Below are 15,415 nucleotides of genomic sequence, written 5' to 3'. Positions count from 1 at the left end.
AAGAACTAGTATGACTTTCCTGCAATATAGAAACAGGATAAACATAGAAGTAACCTGAATGGAAATATAAACAGGAATGGCAGAGTGCCAGCAACCCCTTGAACATAAATCTGCAGGCAGCTATGCCGGAAGTCTGTTTCATGACACTCTTTGCATTGCATAAAACAGTTTGTGTAATTTGAGATGTGTACGTGCTCCTCATTACCACGTCTCTCCAATATATGACCAAAGCTTTGTAGCTGGCTGGCTTTGAATTAGAATAACACCACTGGTGCTCTGTAAGATTTTTTTGGTTCTTGGGTAATGGATTTACATGTGGACTGCACCTGCTTGATGCTTATTTTAGCTTAGCCTCAGACCAGGGATATGGGAGCCCCACAGAATGAGGGAGGAGGAGCTAATCCTCATAGGTTCCTAAAAATTTCAGGCCAGGTTGCCCGATGATAACATACCTGAAAGGGTGGGGGTTTGGGGTTTTTTTTTTTTTTTTGGTTCCATTGGTTTTGAAACTCTGGGGGCTGGAGCACAGCACTTTTGATCCTGTGGCAGAGTATCTTAACCACAAGGTAGTCGTTAGTTTGCTGAAGCTGACTCATAGAGTTAAGAGAATTGCAGCCTGGCTCTCTGTGTTTATAAACAAATAAATAGAGGTGATAGAAAGCTGGGTGTCTGACGTTCAGGCAGGTATGGAATAATCCATGAAGTGTTTGCCATGCAAATGTGTAATATGCAGTGAGTCAGTATAGCAGACTTGTTCACTGTTCTGAGTCCATTTGTGTCCTGGATTCTTCAGCATACTATGTGTTTGTAGTCCTTTTCCCACCAGATTGCTGGTTTACAGTGAAATATGTAGGAAAATATTTAAAAATAAACAAGTAGTTTCCACCTACTCCTGTTCAGAAAGGAAGACAGAAATACTGAGTAAACGTTAATATTGAAAGAGCTGGAAGCATCCTCGATTTTGTTTGTCAGTATTGCACCTCTACCTGGATTGTTGTCCTGCAGGTTAGACTGAAAACTGAACTGGCTCACAGTGTTTGTTTAGAAAGTTAGGCTAAAAGGAAGAGGAAAAATTTACTTTGGTTGCTCCAAAGTGTTAGAAGCTGAACCTGTAATACATGCCATGACTTCATTGACGGATGTTGTATGTTCCACTTAGTTCTTGATTTGCAACAACTTAAATATATATAAAATATACAGAAATTAATATAAAGTGATGTAGAGTAGGCAGTAACATACTGAATGTGTATGTGTGGTATGAAGGCAAGAGTGTAGTACCTCTTAAAAACATTACCTGCTTTCAGCCAGTTGTGCTGTGATGCATTGTCTCATAAATAGTACGGATAAAAAAACAGCAGACAGCAGGTCTTGAGCCAACTGCTCAACTCTGAGAGTAGCAGGACAGTTTGTTTCTACTTTTTGTCCTGTTTTGAGGAGGTGACGTTATCACTTCTGTCATATTTCTTCCAGATTGTGTTTTCTAAGATGTTCCAGATTTTCAAATACTAAGTATAGTGTGAGACCTTCATGTTGCCAATTTAGCCCCTGTGCAGAATATTAGAAGAGCACAGGCTGTCTACGTCACTACATCAGACAATGAGTTCATGAAATGTGGTGCTGTGGTTCTACCTGTGGCTCGCAGCTGATGCAGAATAGGATGAACAGTTCATCTGCTCCCAGTTTCAAATTTATTAATGCAAAAGGCTCAGGTCTTTTTCCCCTGAATGCCAAATGGAGTGCTTGTGCCCAAAATACGCAATGCTATATGCACCTGAGGACATGAGACTCCTTCATTTTAAACCCTTACAGATGATCACATAATACATTAAACATACTCTAATTTTATTCCCTTTGTCTTAGTTTACACTGCAGAAGAGCTGAAGAATTCTGAAATCAAAACTGAAGAGGGTATGTAAAACCTGTCTAAAAACTCATTCCAAAATTAAACAAGTGTAAACAAAAATAATATGAAAAAGGTGGTATTTTGCAGTGCAGAAATCAGTTTGTGTGATACTCATCAGTACAAGAGTCTGAAATTGTTTTGATAAAGCAGCACATTGGTTTGAAACTTAATCTTTCCACAACGCAAAAAGTTTGGAAAGTGTTTTCGTTCATTCCTGCTGGAGAGCTTACAAGATCAGGGAAACTTGCACACTTAGAAGTGAATCTGTCCCTGTACATAAAACCTGTCAATTGATTTGAACAGTCTTTGACATTTCTCCATTTTTTTTTATTTTCTCCAGCATTATTTGAGGACATTTGTTGTTGTTATATGCCATTGGTCTACACTGCCCCTGAACTTGTCAGTGATTTGGATCATATCCTAACAGTATTTTCCTGACCTATTTCTTCTATTCAGCACAGTCTAGTCCACTTCTATCCTGGGCATAATTGTGCAATATTTACAGCAAAATATTAGGGAAATATCTAATTAGAAATAAAAGATTGGAAAGAACCTCAGAAAGGTGTCTAGGCCGTGCCTTCTCCTTGCTCTAAGACAGGATCAGCTCTACCTAGACTGTTCCTCACAGATATTTAACTTTTCCTAAAAACCTGCAGCTATGGACAGCTGAGTCTTCCGGTGCAGCCTAATGCTTGTCTAACTTCATTCTAGGAAATGTCTGCCTCAAGTCTAAAGTGGATTTTGCTTACTGCAGTTATCGCTTAGGAATTCTTTCTTGTTTCTCAGCAACTGTGATGTATTTGCTTTGCTGTTACCTGTTCCAGAATTGAATATCCCTTCAGATCTTTCATTTCCTAGACTAAAACTTCACGTTTTCATTTAATCCTTTGTTAGTTACTCCAAAAGTTTAGGGCCTAAAATCGGTTACAGTACTTGAAGCAGGTACTGTATTCCGTTGCAGAGTCAGTGGACGGACTGCTATCCTACCACAAGGAAATGTAAGCATGCAATTAAAGGTGGTCTTGCTTTTGTTGGAGTAAGGTAAAAAGTTGACACCCTTCAGCCGAGATACAGTAACCGCCCATGTGTCTGCTCCCAGTTACACTGCAATTGCAGAGAAAAACAGGTTTGCAGGAATGATCCCCTGTTTTGCATCGGGCTGGTTGTATGTGCCGTCAGTTCCTGTGTCAGGGACGGAGAAGGGGACAACCATTGCCAGCTGGGGACAGTAGCAGCAAGGATTCCTCATGCCCCAAGAGGTCTGAATTAACAAGGAAAGTTCATAAAGCTTCACCAGCCAGCTGCCTAGAACTGCCAACAAGTGGTATGAAGGTCCCTGCCAGTCCAGGTAGCAGCCTTCTGGTTTTTAGTTTAAACATAATTCAGTAAGTTAGGGAGTTCTTGAATTTCAGAGTTTTGGAAGTACTACAGCTCCTTCTAGCAGTAAATGTATATAGCCTGCCTGCCTTCCTACCCTCTTCAGGGCAATCGCTTTTGGGCTGGCAGTTACAGCAGTTGCTTGTGCATTAGGATATGAGGAAAATTCAGTTTTAATCATAGAATCATTGAGGTTGGAAAAGACCTCTAAGATCATCGAGTCCAACCGTCGACCCACCACCACCACGCCCACTAAACCATGTCCCTAAGTGCCTCATCTACACGTCTTTTAAATACCTTCAGGGATGGGGACTCAACCACTTCCCTGGGCAGCCTCTTCCAATGTTTAACCACTCTTTCAGTAAAGACATTTTTCCTCACGTCCAATCTAAACCTCCCCTGGCGCAACCTGAGGCCATTTCCTCTCGTCCTATCGCTTGTTACTTGGGAGAAGAGACCGACACCCACCTCGCTACAACCTCCTTTCAGGGAGTTGTAGAGAGCGATGAGGTCTCCCCTCAGCCTCCTTTTCTCCAGGCTAAACAACCCCAGTTCCCTCAGCCGCTCCTCATCAGACTTGTTCTCCAGACCCCTCACCAGCCTCGTTGCCCTTCTCTGGACACGCTCCAGCACCTCGACGTCCTTCTTGGAGTGAGGGGCCCAAAACTGAACACAGTATTCGAGGTGCGGCCTCACCAGGGCCGAGTACAGGGGCACGATCACTTCCCTAGAAGCGATCATCTTCAGAACACTGGTTACTGGTTTTTAGGAAGAAAATTTTACTTGTTCTTTGTTCTCAAACACTCTTTCTTCATTTCCCCAACTTCATGCGTGTGTTTTTCTGTGGCTTGCTCCTAGTTACCTAAAAGTAATGTTCTGGTCCCAGCCAAGAAGTGGAGAGAATGTCACGTTACGTCTCATGAAGCCATTTCTTAATAGAGTATCCCTTTCTGGAGGCAGTTAGACTAGCTCTTCATTCTTTGTAGGTGTTTTACAGTGGAGGGCCTGTGTCCTGCACTAATTTTAGGTGTAAGGAGGAGCCGCTATGTGACCCGTTTTTACTTTAAGGACAATGATCCATGCAGGGACTGGCAGTTTGTACAAAGAAATGACCTTCATGTGCAGAGCAAAATTCAATTAGTGTTTCTTTTCAAGTACACACATGGCGCCACAGGACAGTTCACCCGGTTTTATTTCACGTCCGCTTGATGCTTAATACCTTTCATTCAGAAAATGTGTTTTTACACTTGGATGTCTCAGTGGTCAGGGAGTAAACCACAGTCACAAGATTATCAGTGCTGCGCAGAGAAAGCCAAGATACTAAAAAAGCATGAGGTCAAGCGCATTCAAGGTCACGCTAGTCCCTCTAAGCTGTTGAGGAAACACATGACAATGTAGACAAAAACTTGAAGGTTGATGCTGCTGCACGAATAACTTTGTGTGAGGTACAAGGCATACCTGGGATCACACGCACAGACACCTCCGAGACTGAGTCACATGAGTGTGCCTCTGGACACCCTGAAGCGAAAATGACGCCGCGGCCGGTTGCGGGGGCAGGCCTGCCCGGCGTGCACCAGCGGACAGAGTCACGGGAGCGAAGCCACGCTGAAATTGTACCGGCTGCCAGCTTCCAGTGTGACCGTGCCCCTGCCAGCCGGCACCGTGCGAGTGGGGGCGACGGGGGGGGCCCGCCCCCGGGGGCCCGCCCCGAGCCCCCCGCCCCGGCGCGCTCCCGGGGCTGCTCGCGGAGCCCCGCAGGTGCCGGGCGCGGCGGCCGGGAACGCGCACGTTAGCCGGGGGCGGGGGGTCGCCGCGTCCCCGGCGGAGGGCGGCGGCCGCCCCTCTGCAGCGCGCTGCGGGCAGGACGCCTGCGCCGTGCGCCGCCGCCGCCGCCGGCGGGGGGGGGCGGGCGCCGCATTCCCAGCGCACGGAGCTGCGGGCACGGGCGCCGGCATGAGCGGAGGCTCCGCCGCGCCCAGCCGGAGCTGAGCTGGGAGACAAAGGGGAGAGGCTGCCGCCATGGGGGAGCAGCTCCGCGCCCAGCCCGCCGCCCCGGCGGGGCCGCCACCGCCCGCCGCCGCCTGCTCGCTGCTCGGCGGGCTGCTGCAGAACGGCTTCCACCCCTCGAGCCAGCCGCTGAGTAACGGCGGCTGCGGGGAGGCGTCGCACCCGCTGCTGCTCCGCCCGGAGCTGCCGCCGCTCAGCCACGGCTCCCCGGCCAAGAAATGCAGGCTGCGCCGGAGGATGGACTCGGGCCGGCGGCACAGGCCACGTAAGTGATGAGCGCGGGGGGCTCAGCGCGGCGGCACTGCGGGGCGGCGCTGGCTCGGCTCGGCGGCCCGGCCGCCTCCGTGCGGCGCTGCCGCAGCCCTGCCCGGCGGGCCTCCACATCGGCCCGCTGTCAGGCGGCCGCGGGTCCTGCGCCGCCTCCCCTGCAGAGCGCCGCCCGGCCGGGGCAGGCGGCCGCCCGGCTCCCGCGCCGCGGGCGTCCCCCCCCTCCCCCGCGGCCGGCGGGCCGGCCGGGCGGAGCGAGGGCCCCCGGCGCCGGCCAATGCGGCGGCGGCGCCTGGGCACGGCCCCGCTGCCGCGTGGGCCGGGCCCGCCCTGCGCCAATGGGGCGGCGGCGGGCGGGGAGCGGCGGCCCGGCACAAACGCGGGCGGGCGGCGGGCGCCAGCTTTGCGCCGCGCCGAGCACCGCGTCGGGCGGCGCCCAGGGTCCTGCCGGCCTCCGCCGCCTCCCGGACGCGCCCATGAAGCTCATAGTGCCCAAGCAGCACTGTAAGTAACGCGGGGGTCGACCTGGGCGCTCTCGTGCGTTGGGAAGGCTCTGCGGTCTTAGCACATGCTCCTTCCCCAAACGTTGTTAGAATTAAGAAAAAAGTAGACCGGGGAGCCGAGTGCAAATTATTCTGACGTGGGGGGGCGGGGGAAGAAGATGCTTGCAAACACGATAAATTTGTAATACGCTCTTTAGAGCATCGCCTGTGGCTTTTGGTTGGTCGGTTTGGGAGGTGTTAGTGAACTGGCTGTCCGCTTCATGTTTCGGTTTAAGGCTATGAGTCTCAGACATCCGTATTTGTAATGTACTTAATTCTATAAGGTTTGTTGATTAATAGTATGTTTTACTTACTTGATCATAGCTAACTTCCTATATGTAGGTATGGAGCTATTGAATAATTCCATGGTAAACTCTACACGTGAAACAATCCAATGGAAAAAGTACTCGGTTTCTCTGCACTCTCACTTCACTAGACCTTCGAATGAAGCCAACAAATGTTCGCTTCTTTGTTAAAAGTTCGGCATGTTCCGAAAGGGTAATTGGGGATAGTCAGGATCACAGCTACCCACTGCCAAAACTTAAAGATGTTTCTACTCAGTAGGAAGTAGTGTGCATTCAGCTACTCTGGATTTTTCTTTTTTCTTTCTTTTGAATTGAATACTTAAAAATTTTTCTGTACAAGCAGAACAAAACAGTCAGAAACAGCCTCGAAGAGCTGCAGCTTTCACAGGGCTACTTATTAGCCAGTGCCTTCTCTGGCTTTCTGAATGTTTTTGCTGAGCTACACATACCGCTTTCCCTTAGAATGTTCTCTGTATTGATTAATCATGTAGTGCTTACAGTACCTGTTGATAGTTAATTTAGTCTTCTACCAAATTTAATGTGTTGGTCACTAAATCATTCTCTGTCACAGACTGGTTTTGTAGTCTTTGTCCAGCTTCACACTTTCATTCGGGAACAAAAACTGCAGAACTTACATTTTGATTTGGTGTAACTAAGAAGAGTCAGCACTTGCATATCAAACTCTTCGTAATAGTAAAAACTATTTTGAAGCAAAGAATAAGGCTTTTGGGGATTCATGTAATCACTTGAATAAGAAAGAATGAGGAATTTGGATTCCCTCCCATCTTGAGGGGGAAAAGAGCCTGTCAGAGTAAAGAGCGTAGGGTGACTGGCTATATTGCCCAAGATGTATGACAACCGAGTCTTCAGTTGTGGGGTTTTAGTGAAATGAGGCTTTAATGAAAACAGCAGGTGAGGGAAGTGCTTCGTAGAACTGTTTTGTGGGCAATTTCTTTGCTGAATAAAATAATTCTTGCTGATCTTATACTTTTTAATTTATATGGTTTATTTTGTACAAGAATAGATTTGCAATTTAGTATTAGCCTTGGAGGAAAATATGATAGCACATTGTCACCAGCTTAAAAAATTCATTAAATTATTCTCAAATTCTCTTGGTGCTGCATAGCTTTCCACTGTATCCATCTCTAGTGAATACTACACAGTCCCGTTTTACTGGTTTTTGTATTTAATCCCAGCCTTTGCAGATGTTTGTTCTGTGCTTAAGGACACATTGCAAAATGAAGTGCAGTTGCCACATGGCATGTAAGACTTCAGTATTGATTGTGGGGTTTGGTTTGCGTGGTGGAAAAGATAATGAGATAATTGTCATTTCCCAATAATTAAACAAATGAAACCTATCTTTCTGCAGCAATTATTCCTTTAAATCCTTATAAATTATATGTTTTCTTGATTGCTTTTACTTTCTGCCAAAGTGAGGTAGACATCTATATTCCCAAGTCTTTTTCTCCTCTGAGAAGGGAACCAGCGTGCTTCGCTGATTAGCCTGCGGTGAGAGAGGATCTGGGGACTAACTTTTATCCCTTTGACTCACCTCCTGCTGCTTCTGCTGAGAAGCTTGTCTTTGCTTTTGTTTTTTTTCTTAGTTGAACTAGATGAGTTTTCAGGGATATTAGGCTTATGTCAGTTTTCTGGTTCAATCATTAGTGCAGACCCTTTGTGAGACTAGGGTTTGTATTACCTTTCTGTATCACAGCAATACAGAAAGCTATCTGTAATGATGCCTTGCGCTGTGAAGCGCTCCAGAAGAGAATAAAATACTGAAATGGTGTGAATTCTGCAAATTTCAAAAGCCTGCTGAAGTGTCATGTTGTTCAGCTTAAAGGTGATCTTTGAACAGAAGAAAGAAAAAGAGCAGTTAAGTGCCTTCATCGATCCCAGTGAAACAGCATTGTAGCCAAGTAAGGACAAAGATTTCAGCACTGCGGTTAACTAGACGGGTGCTTCACAGCATTATTCTACATCAGACATAGGGAGGAAGCCAGCTGGACATCTTAATTCTATTGCTTTTCTTAAATTAAGGTAAAGCTTTGGGGTCTCTATTCCAATCAGCATCTTACTTCTCACCCCGAGTCAGTTGGTAGCTGTTAGGGGTCAAAGAATGTGTGTTTTGAGGCAGTGTGACCGTTGACAACTAATATGCATTGTAATTGCCATGGTTAATTTCTAAGCCCTCCACAGTAAAGAACGCTTTTGGCAGGTATTCAGGTTGTTACACCTGTGATGTTTGGCTGCAGCATGGTTATGTAGTACTACTTTAGGCCAGGTGGAACCTGTGAAGAACCTAGGGTTGTCTTCACCTGCGGTGATGTTAAACAGAGAATGCCATGATTATATAGTATATTTTAGTGAAGAATACAGGAGTGAAAATGGTTTTGGTCTTGCTATTGTTTGACACAGTAAGTACATTATCGGTTACTGAAATTTTGTCCAAGGCATTGGAATATCCCACAATCTTTTAATCTTAAGAATTTCTTCAGGTGACATGCTGTGTAAAGTTAGTCTCCATCTGCTTTTAATGAAGGTGGAAGTGAGGGTTGCCTAAGGAATAGAACTGGTCATGACAAACTGAACTAGTTGGTGTGTTGTGGTCCAGCATCCTGCGAGTTAAAATTGCGTATCTGCCTTACCAACAAGATAATGTGTTTCCAACAGGAATGGGAAAGTTAAGCAAATCACTTCCATCAGTCTGGGCTGTTAGATCCAAAAATGAGATTCTTGATAGCTAATCTTTGCTTCTTGTAGCCTCGTAAGTTTGGCTTCCATTTGTTAGGGTTTTTTAATGAAGCTGTACGGGCTAGGTAGTGACCTAGTCTCCCAGTGCTACCTTCAGAAATCAGTTTGTGGTAATATGACTACATTTGTGTGAATGGTCACAACTGTTTCACAAACAGCTCTGTGCTTTTGGGTTTGAAGTTTTTTGGTTTGGTTTGTGTTTTTGTGTTTTGTGGGTGGTTGTTTTTTTTTTTTTCTGGTGAGGAGGTAGACATTCAATAAGCCTTTGCTGCTGAAAATGAACTGGAAGGCTTCGTCTGATATATGTGCATGATTTATTTAGCTCTAGCTTTGTAAGGTGTGAAGAAACTTCCATTGCTAAGCAGAGTTAATTAATTTTTTAAGCTATATATTCTATTTTTGTTCAAAGGAAAACAAATGCTTCTATTTTACAACGTGTTTGGATTGCTCAAAATAACTGTGTAAAATAGGAAGAAGTAATTGAAAAAATATATGTAAGCTATTATCAACTTTTTTAATAGAAAGCAGCTTTCAGAAGCTGTGAGAATACTATCCCATCTTACGTGGGACTCGTTTTGATTCTCCCCCCCCCCCTCCCCCCGTTTCTTATTTTTGGCGTGCTGTCTCCCCTCTTCCAGTCCCAATTAAAACAGGAAGTTCTTAGATCATCAGCGCATAAAGCAATGCAAATTAAATGCAAATGAAAAATGTAAATGAAGTAATAGGATTTCATCATATGTGTGTCCAGGAAGAAAAGCAGCTGAACCTAAGATATTTCATCTGAATTATTTATGACTAAGATATCAGAGTATTGATACTACCATTCAAATCAGTGATAAAAAATTGAGATACTGTGCCTGTGTTCAAGGAAATACAGGTCTTATAAGAGAGATGTATAAGCTGAAACAGTTTTGCAAAAGAAGAAACTGCTGCAAATTGGTCATGGATAAATCTAGGGTCCAGGTAGAGAGAAGAAAGTTCTAACCAGCAGGATTCAGGCACAATCTCCTCCTAAGAGCTGAGGAGTAAAAAGATTCAGCTAGCCTTACATGGTGGTTGTTTAAACATATGAAAAGGATTACCCTTGGTTATCCTCTTTAATGGGGGGAAATGTTACTTAGTGACCTAGGAGTTCCCTTTCATTCTTGCTTCTGCTGATCTTGTCCATGTTGCGATTTTGTATTTACCCTCCACACCCCCTCCTTATAGTGTATGTTAAGCACAGGATTTTTAAAAATCAAATGTGTTCAGTTCTGAACGTAACATGCCTTATAGGAATAGCCGTATAGGTTCATACTCTTCAAAGTTTGTGCAGAAACTAGGTGAAATGTATCATGGAATTTCTCATGAGTGAACCTTTCCCCCAGATAGCACAGCTCTTGATGTGCATTGGATTACCTAATTATGCAATGCTGTAGATACCTTCTGTTTGCATTGTCACATGCTTCTGCAGCTAAATTTTGGAGTAATGGAGATTTTTATCTCAAGATAACAAACCATTAAGTAGTTTGTGCAGTTTAACATAAAGAGAATTAATTTTCTTAAGAAGATAAGTGGAGTCTTTTGATTTATGCTAGGCTTTTAAGAATGCATGATTCATCTTGATGCCTTCTGTATCAGTTCTATGGGACCTAGAACTAGATTTTACAGTGGTGGTGTTTTTTATGACTTACTGCAGTGTAGCAATACAGTAGAATAGTTTTATTTTCTCCACAGTAATAGATTGCATTGATCCAATAGGTATATTGCATACTGACTTTGAGAAGAAAGAAACCAGCTCATAACAGTCTTATCAGACAATTCTAGTTAAGAAGTGCATTTTTTACATTGTGAAAGCATTTCTGCAGCATATCCAGTGTCTTCATTTTTCATAGCAAATCACACAGTTTTGAATAACTGTTATCAGTCTAAGATGTGGATGTGACGGATTTCACTTTCTTCTCCTTGCTTTCCTGGCTTTTAATAACTCAAGAAACTGGACATTTATTCAGGTTATCAATGAAATGCTGGACTTCCAGTTTAAAACAAACAAAAAAAACAAACCACCCCAAACAGACAAACAAAAAAACCCCACTATTTCCCCCCCATTTTCCCTCAAGCCTGTGGAGACTGTATCTACACAAATACCTTTCTTTCTTCATACCCCCTGGTTGTAGCAGTGAGGGCCCTAATGATTTTCGGTGGCCTCTGAATGGCCCTGTATTCAGGGATGCAGCAAAACCCAGGAGCACCTTGCAGTCTGCATGCATGCTCCCATTAGCACTGCATTCAGTGGTGTCAGGAGAGTTGAAGTGTATAGGTACCAGCTAAGGTGGGTTATCTAAAGATACTGAAAAGAACTGATGGTGCTTCAGTGGTGCATTTTGTTTTGGAACATATTGATAGGAACAAAAGATACAATGAATAAACTTTTTAAATAATCGCTGGAGTACAGAAGTGTTTCTACCGTCACTCTAATTGTACAGAAGTTACATGAATTTCAGTGGGACTTGTCAGGAACTTTGAGACTTGTTTTTTGTCCTAATTGGTCAACCAGCGAAAATAATTGTCGTCTTTATTGCAAGTAGTTCCAACAGATAGCTGGTGTTAGCAGCTGTGAAGAAAACTAAGCTGCTGTTCTGCATAACTGAAATATCGGTTGTTGTGGACTGATCTTGTGCTCTTTGTGCTGAAGAAAACTGCTGCTGTTCTAAGAGCAGAGTTCTTTTCTTTCTGCAGCTCTCCATTTAGCTCACAACAAAATGAAAGGAGCTTAGATTCACAGAGAGAATAAACTAAAAAAAAAAGCGTCTTGATATTTCTGCTTGCTTTTTAAATGTGAGCATTATGTGTACCTATGCCAAGAGCTATACAGACTTGAAATAACTTCATAGTTGTTTTCTACAGTACTTATTCTTTGTTAATGATTTAGTTATGACTCCTCAAAATGTTAAGATGTAAAAGTAAATGTCTTGACAGTCATTTATGAATAACTCTCAGCTGTTAGTACTTAACACTTTTATTGCTGGACTTGTGTTTGATAGGAGGATGGAATGCCTCTTCGCTCTCTTAAAGATTAAATCTACGCTATAGCTTAAAAGCAACTGTTGGTACAGGTAGACTGTAGCAGATTTTATGCCCTTAATGTAGAATATTGGAAATTGGCTTACACTTAGCTACAGCTTGGTTCTGTATTGCACAGTCCAACCATGCTGCTTTTAAAATTAAACTTCCTGCTTGCATAATTAAGATACATCTGAGGAGGAGACTTACTGTTCCAGTGGGACAGGTAATTAAAGTTCTCAGTAGCTTAAATAAAGATTTGTGTAAATCACTAATGGGATTGGCATCCTGAGCTTCACTGCATTGTAGTATTGTACAGTGTGGACCAGACCACTTTTGCTTAAATGTTTACCTTGTACTTCCAAAAGTGTTTGAGTTACAGGTTAGTGTATGGTAAAATATTTTTCCTCTTTAAAATAAAGCCTATTTTAAAAATGCTTGTTTCAAATTCTTCCCATTCAGGGAGCACTGATGCATCTGCATAGGGTGTATCTTCCCAAACCTCAAATTAGACTTCATTTCAGTGTCTTTGTGTCTTGCAGCTTGTAGGGCATGGAAGAAGAAATTAGACTTTACAACAGATAATAGTAGGTGCTCTTAGAAAAACTGAACTGTAAGGAAGTTACTTCATGGGAGCTTATGCATTATGCCTGCCTTGTCCTTAGGGAAAGGGGGGAGAAACTGATGATTCAATTATTTGGCATACAGCAATGGAGCAAAATAACCGTTTTAAACATCTGACCTTTAAGGATTGGTTGGGGAGGGTATTAACAATTGTGAAATTTAGACTTTTGAATTATTCAGCCAGACAAGAATGATGCTGAGACCCTTGTGGTAAGAAGTAAAAGACTCTAAGCTCCTTTCAGCCTGAAGTTGAGTAACTTAATACTGATCTGTGATTACGTGAGTAAGAACAGTGTGATCAGTACCACCTATGCTTATTAAAATCTTGCCCCAAGTTGTTTACATTTAGGTTCACTGGCAGAAAAATCAATAATGCATCTGGTGTCCATGGTCTGGAGTTTGTATCAACACTAAGTGGGGATGCCCTAGTTGGTAGAATCATGTTTCTAGCAAGTCTGCCTGATTCTCCCTAAAAGCAGGGAGGTGACTGTGTGACTGCTATTTTAGAAATGCATCTTAGATGTTAGCCGCATACTCAGTACTTTTAATTTAATTTCTCTGAGAAACATTACTAGCTGCCTCCTTCTGCAGTACCTGTGTATAGATTTTGTATTCTCACTTCTTACTGCTTCATAAAATTACCTGGCTTACTATTTAAAATGTATGCATGTATATATAAGCAGAGCAGGCAGACCAACCCGGTTCAGTCTGCGTGTTCTCCATAGTCATTTTCTCTTGCTATTAACAGAACAAAGGCTTTGGTAGACCTAGGCTGGCTGTGGCAAGTCTATGTATGCTGAGAAGCAAATAGTGGCATTTCTTGTATAGTTGTGTGATAGGTTAACACATATACCAGCAAAGGGAGTCTATGCTCAAAGAAAAGGACTGTCAGTGGTAAATATTGAACTTAAAACGGCTCATTCTCTTTCTGCTAATATATGCAGGTGGTATAGTTCCAACAGAGCTGCTAGTTCCGGTGGCTTGAAGTCTGGAGACTCTCAGCGTAATGGGAGGGTTATGTATTGCTGCTCTTCAGACTCTGGAAATTCCAACTGGTCTTGGAAAGGCAATTGTGGATGTTACGCGGTGGGAATGTGACTTGAGAAATCTTGTTCTCCTGTCTGGTTGGTTGTTCCTTCTCCCCTCCTTAGTCTATTTTAAGAATTGGTGCTGGGAGTCAGACTGGGTGAAATGAGGTAAATGTGCTCTGTCAAGAGGTGATGACTGAAGAATAAAATGTTTTCCTGGGGGGAAAAAAAAAAATTCATTTTATTAAAACCTGCTTCTCCAGAGAAGAGTATTTTGAGATTTTCTTTATTCTTTTTCTTAACTGAGGCTTTATGAAGTCTTAAGTTAGAGAGGTGTTTAATATATGTGAATTGGACATGTAAGTGACCGCCGGCTTTCAGGAGCAGATGCTGCTACTGTGACTGCAGTGAATTGTCATTCAGCAAATGTTTTAAGTGGTATGGCTAACCTGTATATTTATAGTGACTTTCTCTTTCTTCCTCCCCAACCCTCTTGTCTTTAGCATTTCCATGGTTTGGAATGGATATCGGTGGAACATTGGTTAAACTGGTCTACTTTGAACCTAAGGACATTACTGCAGAAGAGGAACAGGAGGAGGTGGAAAACCTGAAAAGCATTAGGAAATACTTGACCTCCAATACAGCCTATGGTAAAACTGGCATTCGCGATGTCCATCTTGAACTGAAAAATTTGACTATGTGTGGACGTAAAGGAAACCTGCACTTCATCCGCTTTCCCAGCTGTGCCATGCACAGGTTCATACAGATGGGTAGTGAAAAGAACTTCTCCAGTTTGCACACTACGCTCTGTGCCACAGGAGGTGGAGCTTACAAGTTTGAGGAGGACTTTAGAACGGTACGTGAACAGTTCATATGGGTTCAGTGGGAAGTACTCTGGGGAGACGTGGGAGTCCTTCTATTAGAACTTGCAGAGCAAATAACTTTTTTTTTTTTTGTCCATCCTAACTGGTTAAGACTAACAGAATCAATTCACATTTGTTAATTGGTGGAATTGTTGAGAATGTGGAGGGCACAGGGGAGGGTATTCTACTGAAGTATTACTGTGCATGATGTCTTCAGTAAATGATTTTTTTTAGAGTACAGCTGTGATGATCAGATGCCTCATAATCAACTAAGAGCGTGTTATGACAACCTAGAAGCCTGAGACTACAGGTACTCATCTTGCAAACTGGATATCTACTAGAAAACCAGAAATGAAACCATACAGGCTGGAGATTAGATTCAGGTTTCCTTCCCCTTGTATTAATCTTCAAGCAGACTTAAGTCAAGAGTCTGGAAGACCAAGTGTGGAGCAGGGGGAGAAACAGTGTATGGAATCATGACAATAGCAGCTAGCTTTTGATTTCAATTCTGGGAGGATGTCATGTGAAGAAAGGCAGTTCATGAGGTGACTAGGTCCCAGATCCCTTAGAATTTAAAAATAACCTCTGCAGGGAGCTCTGGAAGCTGCTGTAAATCTGAAGTATTGGGATGCTGCTGTTTGTATAAACTTCGGCAATAGTCCTAGCTCCCCAATGACTGCACTAGAGTGCACAGCAAAAATTG

The 15,415-nt window shown here is 43.5% G+C and overlaps 1 protein-coding gene across 6 annotated transcripts in view; it reads left to right on the top strand.

Moving 5' to 3' along the window:
- Nucleotides 1-15,415, top strand: part of PANK1 (pantothenate kinase 1) — a 49,998-nt gene that overhangs the window by 15,991 nt on the left and 18,592 nt on the right. For 3 of the 6 annotated variants that reach the window (XM_076338733.1, XM_076338732.1, XM_076338736.1), the window contains 2 exons: nt 1,861-1,908; nt 14,353-14,705. In XM_076338733.1, the coding sequence (XP_076194848.1) occupies nt 1,861-1,908; nt 14,353-14,705 (401 nt within the window). Of the gene's footprint in view, nt 1-1,860; nt 1,909-5,203; nt 5,553-5,948; nt 6,059-14,352; nt 14,706-15,415 lie in introns of those variants that run through there. The other 3 variants (XM_076338731.1, XM_076338735.1, XM_076338734.1) reach the window with 3 other exon arrangements.

This window comes from Aptenodytes patagonicus, chromosome 5, assembly GCF_965638725.1.
Source record: "Aptenodytes patagonicus chromosome 5, bAptPat1.pri.cur, whole genome shotgun sequence".
Lineage (NCBI taxonomy): Eukaryota > Metazoa > Chordata > Aves > Sphenisciformes > Spheniscidae > Aptenodytes > Aptenodytes patagonicus.
Note: the sequence above shows the minus strand (reverse complement) of the source record. Positions and strands in the feature narration are given on the sequence as shown.